The sequence below is a fragment of the Pipistrellus kuhlii genome, unplaced genomic scaffold, assembly GCF_014108245.1.
Source record: "Pipistrellus kuhlii isolate mPipKuh1 unplaced genomic scaffold, mPipKuh1.p scaffold_m20_p_2, whole genome shotgun sequence".
NCBI classification, from domain to species: domain Eukaryota; kingdom Metazoa; phylum Chordata; class Mammalia; order Chiroptera; family Vespertilionidae; genus Pipistrellus; species Pipistrellus kuhlii.
Window position 1 is genome coordinate 151,982,908 of NW_023425515.1, and position 17,573 is coordinate 152,000,480.

The following is a 17,573-nucleotide window of genomic DNA, read 5'->3' on the forward strand; positions in this document are numbered from 1 at the left end:
CTGCTCTTACCTGTCTGACCTCTCTGTCTTCTGAAGTCAGAGCCTTTAATATCTCATTAGCAAATAGTTACTTTTTGCTTTGTCACATTTCTTGTTTCAGGTCACTAGTAATTAAAATGATAGCAGGCAGAGAGAGTTATTGATATGATGGCTTATATAGTGGACTAGGAATTGGCTCCTCTGAATCCCTGGGGGAATTACTCCCCCCACCCCCCCTTTAATTAGAGTAGTATCACACAGTTGTAGAACACGTGGACAATTTTGAAAAGCATGCAAAATGAGTAATCACTAGTCCCACAAGCACCTGAGAATAATCACTGTTAACGTAGGTAATTTTTCTTACGGTATTCCCCATCCTCCATCATTTTTCTCTCTCTAGGATTATTTGCGTAATGAGGATCATCCTCTATGTGCCATTTTGTAACCTGCTTTTTTCCCATTAATATAGTTTGCAGTTGTGAAACAAAACAAGGATTTTTAAGTTCAAATTGACACGTGGAGCCAAATTGTCCTCAAGGAAGGTTGCACCAAAAAATTGAATAGTGACTATCTCTGGGGAATAGGGGGAGGAACTTTTTATGTTCAGTGATACGTACTTTTCTGTATTGAGTGCATATTGTTATTAACATGAGTCTAAATAACTTTTATACTTTGAAGATGATGGTAGTTTATACTTTACCTAATCCAGTCTTATATCTACCACCTTTACTGATTAGATACATAAAAATAGCATTTTAAAATTTTAATTTGTTAGTGAAATTTGATCTTTTCACCATGATCATTTATCTTTTTTTTTTTTTTTAGTTTTTATTTTCTTTGCTTGGATTTGAGTTCCAGTTAATAATTATATTTGACCTTTCACTAATCACTGGGTATCTTAGGTCTTAGTTTGCTTGTGAATAAAATAAGAGAAATTTTACTTAAAATTATTGAGAAGTAATAGTGCTTTGTTGTAAGCTGTAAAAAGTATATAATTTGTATTAATTATTTATTGATTTTGATTAGTTAATCCTTATTAATGATTTAGCCAACTTTGGTCTTTTGCTTTCATTTGGAGAAAGACTAAAAAGGCAGAGGTTCCTTCATTTATATTTATTATTGTGCAGTTTGGGTTCTGTGAGACTTGGCATCAGAAGACCTGCATTTCTACTATTTTATTAGCCATGTGTACAGGTGTGGCACATGGTACAAGCACAGTTCTTTTGACCAAGATTAGAAATGCTCAGGGACCACCTGGCTGGACACACATCAGAAAGCTCTGTGAACTGATCAAATATTTATGCAAGTTCATGGAGACCGTCTGTTTGAATGAATGATATACAGGGGAACTTATTTATGCAAATTCTACTAACTGGATTCTCCCACCCTCATTTCACCCCTCACAGTTTTGTGAAATGAAAATTGGTCAAAAGGCATGATTCTATGATTCGAAGGCATGACTAAGAAGGTCTGGTACAATCTTCGGAATCATCAAAGGCAGATAAATTTCCATTCAATGTGAATTGTGGGAATTCTGCCATATTTAAATCCCCGAAAACGTGGTTAGTGCCTATATCAATTATTCAGAGCTCTGAATTCTGGATATTAGGGAAACAGGGTGGGGTAAACAACTCTACTGAGTAATACATGACCTCCTGGCCTCCTATTTCTGTCTGTGTTCCCTTTTATCCAAGGACAAGATGTTACAAAAATAATTTAGAGGGACTCCCAAGGGTAGCCCTCAGACTGCAGTCCTCCCCCAGACTCGGTGGAGGAGGATGAATCACCAGCAGAATGTGGGTCCCCCCGCCCCCTTCCTGTGCTCAGTCTTGAGGGAAAAAGCTTCGGGAAAGTTTTCTCTGACTCATTCACAGTGTAATTCGTAGAAGAAAAATAGCTTCTCATTTTTCTTTTATCTAAGAAACATGTTTCTTTGAGTGAGAGAGTGTGTGTGTGTAGTAAGGTGTGGCTAGAGTATGGAGTTCCCAAATGAATATTCAAATCAGCTCTTACTGGTAGCAAAGGGACTGTTTGCTCAGTTCACTTTTATTATCCTGGGATAGTCACACTTCAAGGGAGGCAAGGAGTGAGGAGTGCAGTGTACCAAGCCTACATGTCCATCAAGAACTATTTGATTCATTTAAAATACTTAAAGGATATTTGTTTTTCTACCTTTGAATATCAAGCGTTCCTAAGGACCCTCCTCCCCCATCATCTCCTTGTGTCTGAGAGCTCTACCCCCATACAGCACACACTCCCCTCCAAGGGGAACTTTCTTGTTTCTGAAGAATTCATATGAGTCTGGGGATTTAAGTTCTCCTTGAAGGTTGTCTCTTCAAAGGAAAGTCCAGACTCCTGAGGTGTGGGCATTTGTGGTCCACTGTGAGTTGGCCTTAACTTTCTCCCTTTCCTCATTTCTTTCGGTTCCACACAAACTTTCTGTTCAGTCCAGAGGGTTTTACATCCGCTCCCCTTATTCTTTTGCTGTTTCTTTCACATTTCCATCATTTGGACGGTTTCCCTTAGTCCGTTGCTATCTTCATCCTGTTTGTATCTTCCCCATCTCCTAAAGGTCCAGTTCAAATCTCACCTCCTGTGTAATGGTCATACTATTATATATGCCTAATGTGGCATAGGCTTATATATACTTTTTTTCTCCCAGAGTTTAAAACAATCCTGTTAAAGAATTACTCTTACTCTTTTTTGCAGCTGAGAAAACAACCACAGATGATTAAAAAGTGACTCGCACCCAACTACTGAATGGCAGGGCTGGTATCCTGGCCCAGGTCTTCGTGACCGGAAGGTTGAACTCTGCCACACCGGTTTTCCCCCAAGTCTTCTGGATGGTCCAGCTACACCAGCCCCAACCTCACACTTTCGCTGAACAAGTGCTTTTTTGCTTTGGTTGGGTGTGTCTTGTATTTAGCAGTCAATCAAACTCTTCTTTGCTGATACATCTTGTGTTCTTTTCTTCCCAGCAAGCTGTGTGATGAGTTTTTGTTTGTTTATTTTACTTAGTGAGGTACCTAAGGCTTTGTCATATGGCTCATCAGTAAGAGGTTCCATGTCTTTGCACCATGACATTTTGAAAATACAAGTTAATGAAAAATTAATGTCAGGGTGCAGCATAATATAGTTTCAGACATTTGTAATATATATGGATTTTTGTTCTTTTTTTTTTAATCTAAAAGGTTTTTAAAACCTTGCATTTACTCACAGACACTTGATTTCTTAATGAGCTGTGAGCTTTTTAAAGTGTGTACCAGTTAAAGACTTACTTTAGAAAAAGAGGTTTAGAGAAATTTTGAACCTTTACAACAACCCTATAAAGTAAATACTTTTATTTACTCAGTTTTACAGAGGAAACAGAAAATTTAAATAGGTTGAAAGATTTGCCTAATGTCACACAGATATTAAAGCCTGGCCTGTGCCCTCTCGCAATCTGGGACCCCTCAGGGGATGTCAGAGAGCTGGTTTCTGCCCAGTACCCTCAGGCCAGGCCAAGGGACCTGACCAATGCATAAATCTGTGCATCGGGTCTCTAGTATACATATAAGATCTTTGGTTAATCTCTTCCCGCCCTCCCCATCCCCCTTTTCCTCTGAGATTCATCAGTCTGTTACATGTTTCCTTGCCAGTGGTTTCTGCTCCTGCACTGAGTGTCTGCCTCCTGGTGGTCAGTCAGCTGGTTGGCTTGTCAGCCAGTCACTTAGGCTTTTATATAGATAGATAAGTACTTTCTGTATGTAGGATTTGAGCTCAGAGAGCTTTAGAGCTTCTGTCGTCAATCTTTTGGACTTCACGGACCACTGGTTGGCGACTGCTGCTTTAGAGGCTTGGTCTAGACCAGGCAGGTCCTAGCAGAACTGGGCTAGAACTGGGCCACTTTCTGATGGGTAGTTTCTCTTGTTCCTTACAGGAGGGAGCTCAATTACCAACCCTGCCCTCCATCCACAGTCCCTCACCTTTCCTGCAGGATCCCTCCTGGTCTACATATGCCATCCTGCACATCCATCCTCATTGTTTTCCTTCCTCCTGGCCCTTTTTCAGAACCCTTGCACCTTTTCTTTCTGTCTTATAAAATCTTCTCTAATCCTCAAAGCTGGAAACAGATTCTACTCTCCCTGGTCACATGACTCCTGTAGTAGTTCTTTTTCTTCCTTCTTCCTTCTTCCTTCTTCTTCTTCCTTTTTTTTTTTTTAATATTATTTATTTTTTACAGAGGGGAAGGGAGAGTTAGAGGGATAGAGAGCTAGAAACATCAATGAGAGAGATACATCGATTAGCTGCCTTCTGTACACCCCCCCACTGGGAATGTGCCTGTAACCAAGGTACATGCCCTTGACCGGAATCAAACCTGGGACCTTTCAGTCCGCAGGCCGACGCTCTATCCTCTGAGCCAAACCACTTTTGGCAGACTCCTGCCTGACTCTCGGCATCTCTTCCACATCTGCTTTCTTGAGGTTCCCCTGTATATGTTTATCTTGCCAGCTGTTAGTATACTGTAAGGATTTGGTGAGCTTAGATTTAATCTGGGCACTTCTTTAGATCCCCCCAAACTCCCGTGCCTTGCCTAAGGAAGTGTGCCAAACTTAAAGGTCAGGGAGGTGGAGGCTGAGAAGTGTGTTTGAGCCTGGTCTTGCCACTCACTGGCCACTTGACCGTGGGAAAGTCTAAAGCGGAATCTTCTCATCTGTGAAAGAGGCTGTGAGACTCAAAAGTGGTTATAGATGTGAAAACCTTTTCAAGCTCTCTTAGTAAAGTGCAAGGTTTTATTGTGATGGTGCAAGTATGATTAAAAGCACGTAAGATGACAAACTGTTCCCCACTCTCCATGTTTGGTGTGTCCATTTCTGCTACCACTATTCTGTGCTCTTCAGCGGCCTTATGGTTGAGTCAGTGCTAAAAGAAGAAAAAGACAAAGTAGCAAAGCTTCTTGATACAGTGCAGTTCTTAGGAAGGACACTTATTGACTTTAATTAAGCAAAGTACTAAATTTACTTTGATCAGAAACCCTCTCAGGGAGAGCAGGCTCATTGGGAGCGGCACAGAGAGCCCTGGCCCATCGAGTTGTCATTGATTGTTTGAGCATCTCTAGAAGTTTATTGTAAATGCAGCAGCACTTACGGTTCTGGGGTATTCCTGGAATTGCTGCTATAGTCATAAGTGAGTTATTCTGTGTGGCAGGAGTGGCATATAGAAAAGCCATAATCGAGACTTGCTTACGGTAAAAAGCAGCAGATTTTGTATTTATATCATCTAGTCCCTCTGCTGGAATCCATCAGCTTTGCAGAGTATCTTGTGATACTTTCATCAGGACAGTTATTCTGGGTCTTGGCAAAGCATTGGGAGCAACAGACACGTTCAAAGCTGCCGTGGGCATGAAGCCCGTGTGATGCGGCTGAAAGGGAAGCAAGTCTTGGTGTGTGTGTGTGTGTGTGTGTGTGTGTGTTAGGAGGTTCAGTGCCCTCGTGGGGTTGGCCTGTGCCAGGGCCACCAGGACTTCTCCCCACACTTGGAGTCATGGTACCAGAGCAGCACCTTGGTTTGTGTGCTGGAGCGCAGGCAAGGCTGGGGCGCAGGCAAGGCTGGGGCATTTTAATGGCTTTTTTAATGACAGACTCTGGAAGGAAGGGCTTCAGAATGAGACCGGTCTCCTAAGTGGATGGGAGATTATCAAAAGTACACACACAAAAAAAAAGGGGGGGGGGGGGCCCGAGAAGACAATGGTGTTGGTGATGGGGCATTTTAAAACCGTTGGTTTTTCTCCTATGGGAAGAGCAAGATCCTTGGAACCAGGAGTCACATATTTGACTCCTGGCACTCCCACTGATTGGCCCAAAACCTCTCCTGGTTTTTATGGGAATTAAGTACAGGTGCCTGGCTCCATGCATAAGACGTTCGTTCTCCTTGGCTGGAACTGTATGCCATCAAGCTGTAATCAGTTTAACAGAAATTATGCCCAAAACCTGAATGCTTATTGCCTGCTAAATCTGTTAGGCACTTTATGTGCATTAATGCATCTCTTAACAGCTCTGTGAGATATACCCTATTTTATCCCTCCACTTAAAGCTGAGAACATTGTGGTTTAGGGATGTTAAGTAACGGGCCTAAGATTACAATAGCTCGTAAGTGGGGAGCATGGGACCCAAACTCAGGCCTGGATGACGCCAGCTCATGCTTTCAGCTGCTGTTCTGTGTCATCTGAGACTTGTGAACAAGACTTTGATTTGTGACCTGGCTTTTGTTCAGAATTCCTATTTATTCATTTTTTCTGAGCAAGCGCACAGCCCACCTTCACCTTCTGCCGTAAAGCCTATATTATATTGCTTTAGCACTTAAATACCTTTCTGAACACATTCACATCTCCTGCCTTGTGTACCAAGTCCTTAAGAACCCACGCACCTGGATTAGGGTGAAGTTTCCATTGCATCGGTTGCTTTGTTTGTCACCTTAATCTTTCATTGAACAACTGTTTTTACTACTTATTAATCACTTAATATGTAAAGCACTAAACAAAAGAAACAAAAATCCCTGCCCTCTAGGAACTTGTATTTTATTTTATTATTTGTTTTAGGAGCTTGTACTTTTGTATTACTTTCTTCACCAACGCTAAGACTGGTGCCTGCTGAAATACTTTTTTAAGGCTTAACACCTTTATCTTTAAAATATATATACATTTTATTGATTTTTACCTAGAGGAAGGGAGAGGGATAAAGAATTAGAAACATCAGTGAGAGAGAAACATTGATCTGCTTCCTCCTGCATGTCCCCTATTGGGGATTGAGCCTGCAACCAAGGTACATGCCCTTGACTGGCATCGAACCTGGGAACCTTGTCTGTGGTCTGATGCTCTTATCCACTGAGCCAGACTGGTTAGGACAAGGCTTTATATCTTTAATCTTACAATTTCTTAAGATATTAAGCAGCTGATTTCCGGACATATTCTTTTCTCTTTAAATTCTTTGTTGTTTAATAATGTAAGTCTCCGTTTTCCCCCATTGACCTCTCCCCGCCGCCCCCACTCCCCAGCACATGCCCTTACACCCCCACACCCCTATTGTCTGTGTGCATTGGGTATGCTCATATGCAAGCATACAAGTCCTTTGATTGATCTCTTACCCCCTTACCCTCCCTCCCCCCCACCTTCCCTCATAGATTAGACTGTCTGTTCAATGCTTCTATGACTCTGGTTCTATTCAGGATGTTTTCTAATAACATTTCTTAAAAATTTCCCCAAGTTCATACCTTAATTCTTTAACATTTTATTTGAATTTTCTACTTAAGAAATTAAAGGCTTTAATTCCTTTAATGCATATATAAAGTAATTAAAAAATAAAACCAGAGAATCTACAAAATTTCTCTGGCCCCCCCTTCCCCCCCGTGTTAAGAAGCATCTATAAGATTGAACCACAAAATTAGTCCTCTCTCATGGAAAGAAAAGACGTTTTCTTTTAAGTAAACTAGAGGCCCCATTCACGAATTTGTGCATGGGTGGGGTCAGGCCAGGGGGAGGGGCTGTGGGCAGTTGGTGCATGTGTGCCCCCCCCCCAAAAAAAAAAAAAAACTCCTGGTCGAGGGGACAATTTGTGTATTAGACTTTTATTATGTAGGATTCATTGCTATCATCAAAACCTTTTGATTACTCACTTTCATCCGTCCTGCTTTTTGAGCCTCGTTGTTTTCATCTGCGTTGAGAATGAAACCCAGTGAGTCATGTTGTTTTATAGGGCATTGTGTGATTCCATCTGGTCAGTTTTTCTACCGTTAAAGATTCTCTTTTTGTATCCTGTAGCAAGAAGCTTGAATTGATTGCTTGGAATTATCCAAAGTATTTATAAACAGATCTTGCTCTTTTCCTACCTGTTGTAAAAATTAGTAGCTAGGTCATATTGTGTGTTTTGTTTTTTGTTTTGGAAAAAAATGTTTATTTGAAAGAAGCCATTACTCATATGCTGTAGCACCAAAAACCACTTGTTATCCTGAGTGAGGACAGTTGTCATTGCACAAGAACTGGATCAGCAGACCGAGGGCTATTAGGATGATGCGCAGCATCTCTGTTAAGTGCTTTTAACATTTTTATCATTAGAATGTCAGTTTCCTAAGAGTAGTGATTTTGTTGTTATTGAATCAGCATATAAAGCACCAGAGTAATGCATATTGTCTAGAAATTCTGTTGCTGATCTTGTTTTCTCTAAACTAAGCATCACAAATTGATACCATTTTATCCTGTCCAGTAATACTGGCGATCAGTTTGGAAATTAGGTACAATGTGATTCCAATATAATGTTGCTTGCTGTGGAAAAAGAATAATGGAAACACCAAACTCTGCTTGATTACATGTTTTCATAGAATCCTAATTCTAGAAGAATCTTAGTGATTTTAGTCTGATTCCTGAATCCTACATGAGGCCCAGAGCAACCCCACAGCTCCTAAATTCAAGTAACATGTGCTTGATCTGATGATGCATATTAAAATGCTTTGTGAGTTCTAAAATTTTATGCTGTATCTCTTCTGAAAGAGCCTGCACCTGGTGAAACTTATAGGTCTCTTCCTGCTCTGAAAGGCTCCGATTGTGTGTCCCTTTCCTTTTTTTTACGATGGGCTTCTTAATGCTTGAAAGCATGGAGCTCATTCATCTGGTTAATTTTTATTCATCCTTGGCAACAGATTACAGTGGCCGCTACAAGAAATCTGGGGTAGAAAGTCCCCGACATGCTGTTGGCAAGCCTATAGATTAGCTAGTGCTGGTCTTTTTCCAGGTGTGAGAAGGAGTATTGGAGGGATTTTCCTATTTGTGCAGCTGGAGAGACCAAACTAGTTCCTCATTTCTTACAGGGCCTTTGCACATGCTAATCCTTCACCCAGACTGCTTTCTCCCCACCTCCCTAGATACCCACTGCAACTTAGGTCAATATTACTTCCCTCTTGAACTCCGTGCTATAACATATTGCTCTTACACGAACTCTCCTTTTCCTTCAGGGCATTTTAAGCTCTTTATAATTACCCATTTCTGTGCTTTTTTGTTTGATTCCATTGGTCCTGTAGACCATAAACTCCATGTAATCAGGGACCATATCTCTCTTGTTCTTCATTATTGCCTCTTGATATAGCTCAGATGTTCACACTTAGAACTGTTCAAACATTCTTGAGTGTCCTAAACATGACGTTTGAAACCCTGCTTCTGAGCAGAAGCAAGGCATTAGCATATAGCTAATTTCAGGTTGCTGTTTTGATGAGGGTAGGGTATCTATTCACTTAAAGTAATTGATTATATCACATTTTAAAAGCTAAAAGTTTTGTGATCTGTTCTTTGAACCGTGTTAAAATTGTCCATGTTAAAATAGCCACGTCAAAGCTGTCACATCAAAATTCATACTTGTATTCCCTGCTTGGCCTCCTATTGTTACTTTTGCTTAAGTTTCATCCATTGCAGAAAGCATTCCCAAATTAGCCGTCACCAGTGTTAGTCCCAGAGTTAGCTAGAGGTACAGAAGATTCCACGGTGACACACACGATTGATGTTAGATTGCTTTTATGTTTTCCGTTGTGTCGCCTCCCACTTGGATTGTCAGGTCCTGTGGGAAAGGCAGCCTTGCAGCTTCACGTCATTCTCTCCGGCGCCCCGCCACTCTGCCACCTCACACTGGGACCGTGCTCTTCCTCAAGATGCACGGTGATAACATGTGCTGGGTGATAGACAGGAAACTGAGGCAATAACCTGTATTAACTTGGAAACCACTTTCAAATCACTAAGGGTGTGGTTCCTTATTTGCAACAGTAGCTTGATTCTACTGGTAAAAAAGAAAGTTTGTGAGAAACAGCAAGGGAAGTTGTTAAAACAAAACAGAGCTCTGTGTGTGCGTGCGTGTGTGTGTGTGTGTGTGTGTGTGTGTCCGTGTGTCCCCGTCCAGGCACTTTAATTCTACAGAACCAAGCTGGTGTTCTGTTTAGTATGCTTTGAAGTAGTAAGCTTGAGGAGTAGCATGGGAGCTTTATTTGCTACCTAAGCTTTCAAATAAGAATGGCTCAAAAACTACTTGGGGAACTGAAAGCATTGTCAGATTTATTCCTAGGCCTTCCCCCATCGGCATACCATATGTTGGCTCACCATTAAAATGAGGCCAAGGGTAGACCGCTTTGGGAGGAGGGTAATTCTAAAGGAAATGGAAATAGGAAATAAGCGCGCACATCTTTGGGCGTCCCAAACTATTGTTCACAGCCTCGAGAGAGAGGTTGTTGACGGAAGGTGCACAGTCTTCTCTTGCACTGGACAGGGCACTCTGCGCCAGGAAGCAAAAGTCCCTGGCTTCTGTTCTGAAGCGGCCAGAATAACATCTTCTCTGGTGTTTACATCCCAAGCTGCCTCTCTGTCCACTCGGTGTCCTCATCATTGCTTTTTGTTGTTTTCCTTCTTCCGTCCAAATGCTTTTTCCTGCCTGCTTATGGTTTGGGCTGCTCCCTTAATGAAAGTGTCCTCTTCTTTCCTGATGCAATTACTTCTGCCGCTGATCTGTTTATTTGTCCTTGTGCAGCTCAGCACTGAACGGGCTTTGGAAAGTAGAGAAGAAAATCCAGTCTGCTTTTGGGGGACATTGGACAGTCGAATAAATGCAGGTATGTACATTTGCATGTTAAAGACAAAAAGAAAAATAGCTTTTAAAAAGAATAATGAAACTGATCTTGAAATCCTTTAGTTCCTAAATATTGGTATTTTAACTTTTGTTCATTTCAAATGTTGAATGTTCTGCCTTAAAAAAAGCTTTTAGGGAGTAAAAAGTACAAGTTAAAGTTCTTTTGTGAACCCTCCTTGACATTCACTACTGTTATTTATATGTTTTCCCAGATTGTAGCTGTATATAACCACATATACATACTGTGCTTTTTTTTATTTTATTTTGTAGGATTTCATAAACACCTTTCAGTGTTGGTTCATAGAGATTTTTTTTTTTAATATATTTTATTGATTTTTCACCTAGAGGAAGAGAGAGGGATAGAGAGTTAGAAACATTGATGAGAGAGAATCATCGATCAGCTGCCTCTTGCACACCCCCTACTGGGGATGCGCCCGCAACCAAGGTACATGCCCTTGACCGGAATCGAACCCGGGACCTTTCAGTCTGCAGACTGACGCTCTATCCACTGAGCCAAACCGGTCCCGGCGATTCATAGAGCTTTATGTCAACTTTTCTAACAGCTGCATGGTATCTTTGTTGCTATTATTTTAAGGAATTCTCTCCTGTTGGACATTGTCGGTTGTATTTTTCCCCCCATTGCCACATCTTGTCTCTATGTAATTATGTGTGCTTGCCTGATTGTCTCCTCAGGGTGAAAGGGTAACACCATCTTTGTCTTCTTCCCCTGCCATGTCTGTATAGAACCTCCAGGACAAAGGCTTATCCACACTATGAAGAAGACTTAGCTAAAGTCTGCTCTCTATTCTCCATCTGTATTTTTCATTGTGGGGTGAATTTGGGTAATCAGGGTTGAGTTTTAGAACTTTCTTGCTTATGGTAATAGTTGATCTGAACCTCCAAGTAAGTTATGAGCTTAGTCTTTCAGCCTGGTTTCTGGGAGATTCTGGTTTTCAGGTTCATTTTAGAGATTAGATATGTAAAACTGAATGGTTCTCAGTTTGCAGCATTGAGGCACATACCTAGCTTACGCCCCTCCTATAATTGTCTTAGTTCACCGAGACAGGTAATAGACCAAGCACATGAATTTGGTGAAGACAACCATGACTGTTGTCTGTTCCATGTGACTTGTCTTGTTTTGAGGAGCCTCCTTGGGTTATTCTGCAAGCATGTAAGCCTCTGTGTTAGATACTTGGGAAACAAAGATGAATGACATAGTCCTTGTCCTAAGGGAACTCACAGCACAAGCAAGGGAGTAAGAGAGAGACAGACACACGAATAGGTGTCGTTAGTGCAGGGAGGTGAGTGTGGGAGAGAGCATCTAACTTAGGGAACAGGATGGGGGTCAGAGGTGGCTTCTTGGAGAAGTGAACATCTGAGCTGAGTTCTAAAGAAAAGGGATGCAGTGGAAAGGTATTTTTGGTAGAGGGATCAGCATGAGCAAAGTCCGGAAGGTGAGAAAAACAGCATTGGGGGAGAGATGGGGGTGGAGGTAGTTAGCAGGAAGATGGTAGCGTTGTGGGTGTGAGGCATGAAGTAAGAGGCCGGGAGTGATAAAAGATGAGATTAGTGAGGCTGGCTGGCAGGTGACGGAGGGCTCTGTGAGGCGTTGAGATTAGTCTGCAGATAGTGGGGGCCTTTGGAGGACCTGACTTGTGTTTCAGAGACATTACTTTGGGGGCTCAGTGAAGGCTGGCTTGGCAGGCAGGAGGAAAGCTGTGACCTCAGGTCAGGGAAATTAAGCTGTAGGCCGTTGGTGTTGGGGTGAGGGGAAGAAAGAATGTGTAGGGGTTTCCCTCTCCTTTCTGGCCTTGTCCAAGACTAGGTTGCTGAGGTTGGCTCTTTGACCCTAGTTGCTCTCCCTTTTTAGGAGACTCACATAAATGACTTTTTGCAAACTTCTCACCAGAGAGTTCTGACCCTTTCAAAGCAAGGCTGCCCACCTTAATTCTGCCACAGTGTGCTGCCCATCCTCCTGCCTGCCCATGGGGTGCCGGGGGCCTGGCTCCTTGGATTAATTTTCATGTGGTTTATGAACATGAATTACTTATCATTTTGTGTGTACTATGTAAGAGCCAGCCTGGCTGGGTTCTGGGGGTTTGGGGATAGATAAACATGATTCCTGCCCTTTCTGAGCTTGCAGTTTAGTGGAAGAGAGATATAAAATTAAAAGACAGCGTGATTCATGCCATAGCTCTATTCAAAGGTAAAATGATCCCAGTTGAGTTAGCAGCAATGCTAGTATCATTAGCATTAGTGGTTCCAGAATGAGCCACATTTTCCAATGATAGCTTGTGTGCAAACAGAGAAAATAAATTGAAACCTGTCTAAAGTTATTCTGATTTTTGAGAATATGGCCTGACAATACATGATTAATTAGAATGTGTAATAGATTATTTTCCACAGTTTCACACGTCACAAGCCCGGATGCATTTGATGTTCAGGGAGGGAAGGGGCAGAGAGAGGTACTTACCCAGCATCACAGATTTCTGCTTGCTCTCACCTTCATAACACTCTCCTTTACTGCTGGAGCTCTCAGCACACGGAATGACCACAGCCTTATTTTCCTTTCAGTATCTAAACATCAAAGAGGACTGCAATGCCATGGCTTTCTGTGCTAAAATGCGGAGCTCCAAGAAGACCGAGGTGAACCTGGAGGCCCCTGAGCCTGGGGTGGAAGTGCTGTTCTACCTGCCAGACAGGGAGCCCCTGCGGCTGGGCAGCGGGGAGTACACAGCGGAGGAGCTGTGCATCAGGGCGGCGCAGGAGTGCTGTGAGTACCGGCTGCTGCCGGCCCGGGGCGGGTTTCAGGGGTACACCATCCCAGAAGCCCATCCGGGCGTCTCTGTCCTGACGGCTTTGTTGAGTGGAGAGAGAGGTGTGGACTCTGGGAGTCAGGGGTTCGGCCCTGCCTCTGCCACTTACTTACCCTTGACCTCAGGCCAGTGACTTGAATTCTGAGACTTTCACTTTCCTCATTGCAAAGTGGTTTTTTTCCTGCTGTCACTAATGAGCCGTGGGATACCCAGGGACAATGCTTGCCCTCTGTGAAGACTTCGTTTTTATTTCCCCTATGTCTGTGAAATCGAAGAATATCAGCACTAAAATGAGCAAAGCTCAAACTTATTGGCTCCATAAGTAGTACCTCTTATAATCATAATGTTCAGAACTTCAGACAAGTGTGATTCATCCTGCGGCTGTGGCCTGCCCCCGCCCCCACCCCCACCTCCGATGTGATGCTGAGGTGAAGTGAGAAATATAGTGTCACTTTGTGGCTTGGTCAGATTGCCAAGTTGTGAAAAGGACAGTGAGGTTGTGAACAACACAATCCATTTTTTAAAAAAAATGAGGCTTATATTACTAAACTTAGCCTGTTGCCTTCAGAAGGTGAAAGCCAAACTGAGTAACAAAATAAAGCCTTTTTCATTATCTTTTAGATTTGGAGTCATTGGCCGTGTTTGCCACTTGCTTTTAAATGGCAAAGTCATGCCATAGAAACATAGAGATTTAAGTCCACTCTGTGGAGAATTAGCAGCCTCTATTCTAACTGACTCAGGAGAATGTTACAGAAATTTATTGATTTTGGAAATGCATGAACACGGGATGCCACATTCTTGTAGCTCTTATTATTATATTAAGTGGTGTTTGAGGGCAGTATGGATTTCTTCCATGTTTTTCATTATCATTTGGCAAATTTATATAATTTTAGTTCTCCTTATTTCACCTACTCAGTAGTTCTAGTTTGATTTGAATCCCAACTTTGCATTTTACTACTGACCGAATAACTTTGAATCAAACTAAATCCCAGGAGGCCACAGTACCTTTTATTTGTAAAATGGCATGCATAATATCTCATTAGGTGCTTAGGAGAATTGAAAGATAATAAATGTAGAGTGTGTTAGCCTGATGCCTGACACTGAACCCTCAGCAGTGTTAGTATTGCTATTATTCCATACTTTTATATAAAAAGATACCTTTGATTTTCCTATTTATGAATACTAATATTACTAGAATCAGATCTGTAGAGAATTACAGACAGATCCATGATTATAAATGAGTTATGCTTAAATATGTATGTGATTGCACACTCAAATGTCTGAAGAAAGGCCTGGTTTCTAGGCCAGTCCACAAAAGCCATTTTGTGAATAAAAAAATGGTATACCTGAAACACAGTCCTCTTAATACTGGATCCAAAAATCATTTGCCTTTGTTCCCTTTAACCATTTTAAATGGTTTCCAGCTTAAGTCCCTCCTCTCTGTTACGAGGAGGAGTGTTCTGAAGGGGTAGCTCCCAAATAACTTGAGAAGCAGGAACTGAGGTGAGGGTTTAGCTGATGCATTGAGATGTCAAGAGGTTGCAGCTTCTTATCTCAGCCTGTTCATTGGAGAGTCCCTGCCTAGGCAGGTCAGGCTGGCGAGAGTCCCCATGGCTGCCTGTCTTACTCCAGATGTCTAATTTGGGAAACAAGGACCAGTTACCTCATATTCTCACATTATTTTCGGTTTAGTTCACTGTGTCTTAGTTTGAGGCCTGACTGCTCATGAAATATGATTATTTGCAATCATTTTCCTCCCGTGCCCACTTGCTTTTAGATTACAGGTGCGTGTAATGTTAATCTTGGACTCAGAAGTGAGCGAAAGGTGCTTTTCTGGCTTCATATCTCCTGTATCTTTTGGGTCTGTCTTGTACCAAAAGAAGCAGTTGGTGGGGTGGGGAGGCAAGGGAGCTTATTGAACCACCTTTGTTAAGCAGGTAGCTTCTTCTTAGTTGGCTGCATATTTATGATAATGCTGCAAAGTGCTTACATATATTTTTTATTAATGGTAATAGATCTTAATCACTGACAAAAATCACTGTGGTTATTTATTCTAACACATGGTTTTATCTGCTACTGCCAGAAACCTCTTTGAATGTTTAATATATATATTAGAATTGTTTAAATGTTTTCTGTAGGAGACAGATTGGGGACCTCTCAAACTCCAAGAATGTTTCCAACTGATTAGCAAGGTGAATTCAGGCAAAGGGTCTGGAAACCTCTCAGCCTTTTTTAAAGCAGGATTTGGTAAGACTGTTGTAGACACTGAGAAATATCATGAAACATCCATTTTAAATGGTTTAAATCTGGTTTGCCAAGAACTATAGTACATATTGTTGGAAGCCATAGTTATTATTATAATTAAAACTGCTTGATTGAACATGCTTGGAAGTCTTATTTGCCCTCCGAGAATACGAATGTGACCTAGATTCTTTCTGGATGAGAGAATTTCCTATGTTGCATATATCATGCAAATATATCTATCTTTGACATTTTGATATGTTCTTTACTTTTCCCCAGGTATCTCTCCCCTGTGCCACAACCTCTTTGCCCTGTACGATGAGAGCACCAAGCTCTGGTATGCTCCAAATCGCAGCATTACTGTTGACGACAAGACATCGCTCCGGCTCCACTACCGGATGAGGTATGGGTGCCTGCCTGGCTTCCTCAGGTGGGAAGGGATGGCGGTTAGCCTAGAGGCCTGAGTCACTTACTAAGAAATACTGTAGTCGTTTTTGTAATTTGTAAGCCGTAAGTTTGCTTGGTATGAGAAAGGACTTTTTTCAGTTTTTGGAATACGATTCAAGATGAATTTGACCACCTTCTTCTGCCACATCCTAGAAAAGAAACCATTATGATGCAGAGGGTATTTTGAATAAAATTAGTGTCCTGAGGCAGAGTTTTTCAAATGGTGAATCATGGTTATGAATTTACTTTAGTAAGTTGTGACCAGAATTTGTTTTAAAAAAGAAGCAGGCAAGAATAAGTAATATCAGCATTTACACTGAGTGGCCAGATTATTATAATCTCTGAATGCATAATAATCTGGTCACTCAGTGTATATCCTATATATTAGTAAAAGGCTAATATGCAAATTGTCCCTTCAACCAGGAGTTCGACCAGCAGGCAGGCCAGCCAACTACCCCTAGCCAGGCTGGCTGGACCCCACCCATGCATGAATTCATACACCGGACCATATATATATAATGTACACACACACACACACTGAGTGGCCAGAATTATGCATTCAGAGATCATAATAATCTGGCCTCTCAGTGTATACATATCCTAAGAATATTGTTTTTGAAAGCATTTGTTTGAGACATATAGTACATATGAGTGTATTAGGTGATTATTTGATAAAACATATTTCTTACTAAAAGTTGCAGCTAAGGAGGTTGAGAAGCACTGCCTGCAGTGGGATCCTGCACATGCTAGGTGGGCCTTGTTCCCGGGGTAGATGTTCGAATCTACCCCCTGGGCTTTGTGTAGCGGGCTGTAATTCTTCTTCAGATGGGTATTTGCCTTTTCTCCTGTATCATAGACCTTGTCAAATGTCACATAGCCTCCCAAGTGGCATATATCGTCAGTACTTCTTTGTTAATAGATTCTTGAGTTTATAAGCATATTTGTTCTGTACCTAGAATTGGGAGAATGGTGGTTAGGTTGTAGTTAAGCACAAGTGAACATGTGTATTTAGCAAAGGATCTTATAAATAGAGTGGCTACTTTTTGAAAAGGATCTTAACAAACATAGATGTGATTAAGGTTAGCTCAGGGGCTGATGGGATGCAGGCGCATGCTAGAAAGGCCCTCGGGATCTCAGGTGCTCTCCACAGTATCTTAGCGACTACTGCCTCAGGGAAGTCCGTAGAGTTGTTTCCATTCCAGAATGGCCTGGATGTTTTCCTCAGCAGAGCTGAATCAGATTTACTTTCTTTTATAACCATCCTAGGGCTGACTTTTTCTCTTCTTTCTGTATTTACCCAAGGTCTCACCTTATGAGGAGAGAAAGATGTTAGCACGATTTTACGCCCCAGATTTAGGGAAACATTCACCCCACCCTGCTGAGCCTTCAGACTGTATCTGGGTTTGTTTTTCAAAGTGTGATCTTGCTTTCTGTGGCCTGGGGGCTTGCTGTGTGA

The 17,573-nt window shown here is 41.8% G+C and overlaps 1 protein-coding gene across 5 annotated transcripts in view; it reads left to right on the top strand.

Annotated features, from left to right (window-relative positions):
* The window catches only part of JAK1 (Janus kinase 1), a 127,959-nt gene that overhangs the window by 60,533 nt on the left and 49,853 nt on the right, over positions 1 to 17,573 (top strand). For all 5 annotated transcript variants that reach the window (XR_004989552.2, XM_036447421.2, XM_036447420.2 and 2 more), the window contains exons 2-4: positions 10,515 to 10,596; positions 13,188 to 13,386; positions 15,950 to 16,073. Coding sequence is in view for 4 of the 5 variants with exons in the window: in XM_036447421.2 (XP_036303314.1) it covers positions 10,591 to 10,596; positions 13,188 to 13,386; positions 15,950 to 16,073 (329 nt within the window). In the remaining variant the exon portion in view is untranslated. The remainder of the gene's footprint in view (positions 1 to 10,514; positions 10,597 to 13,187; positions 13,387 to 15,949; positions 16,074 to 17,573) is intronic.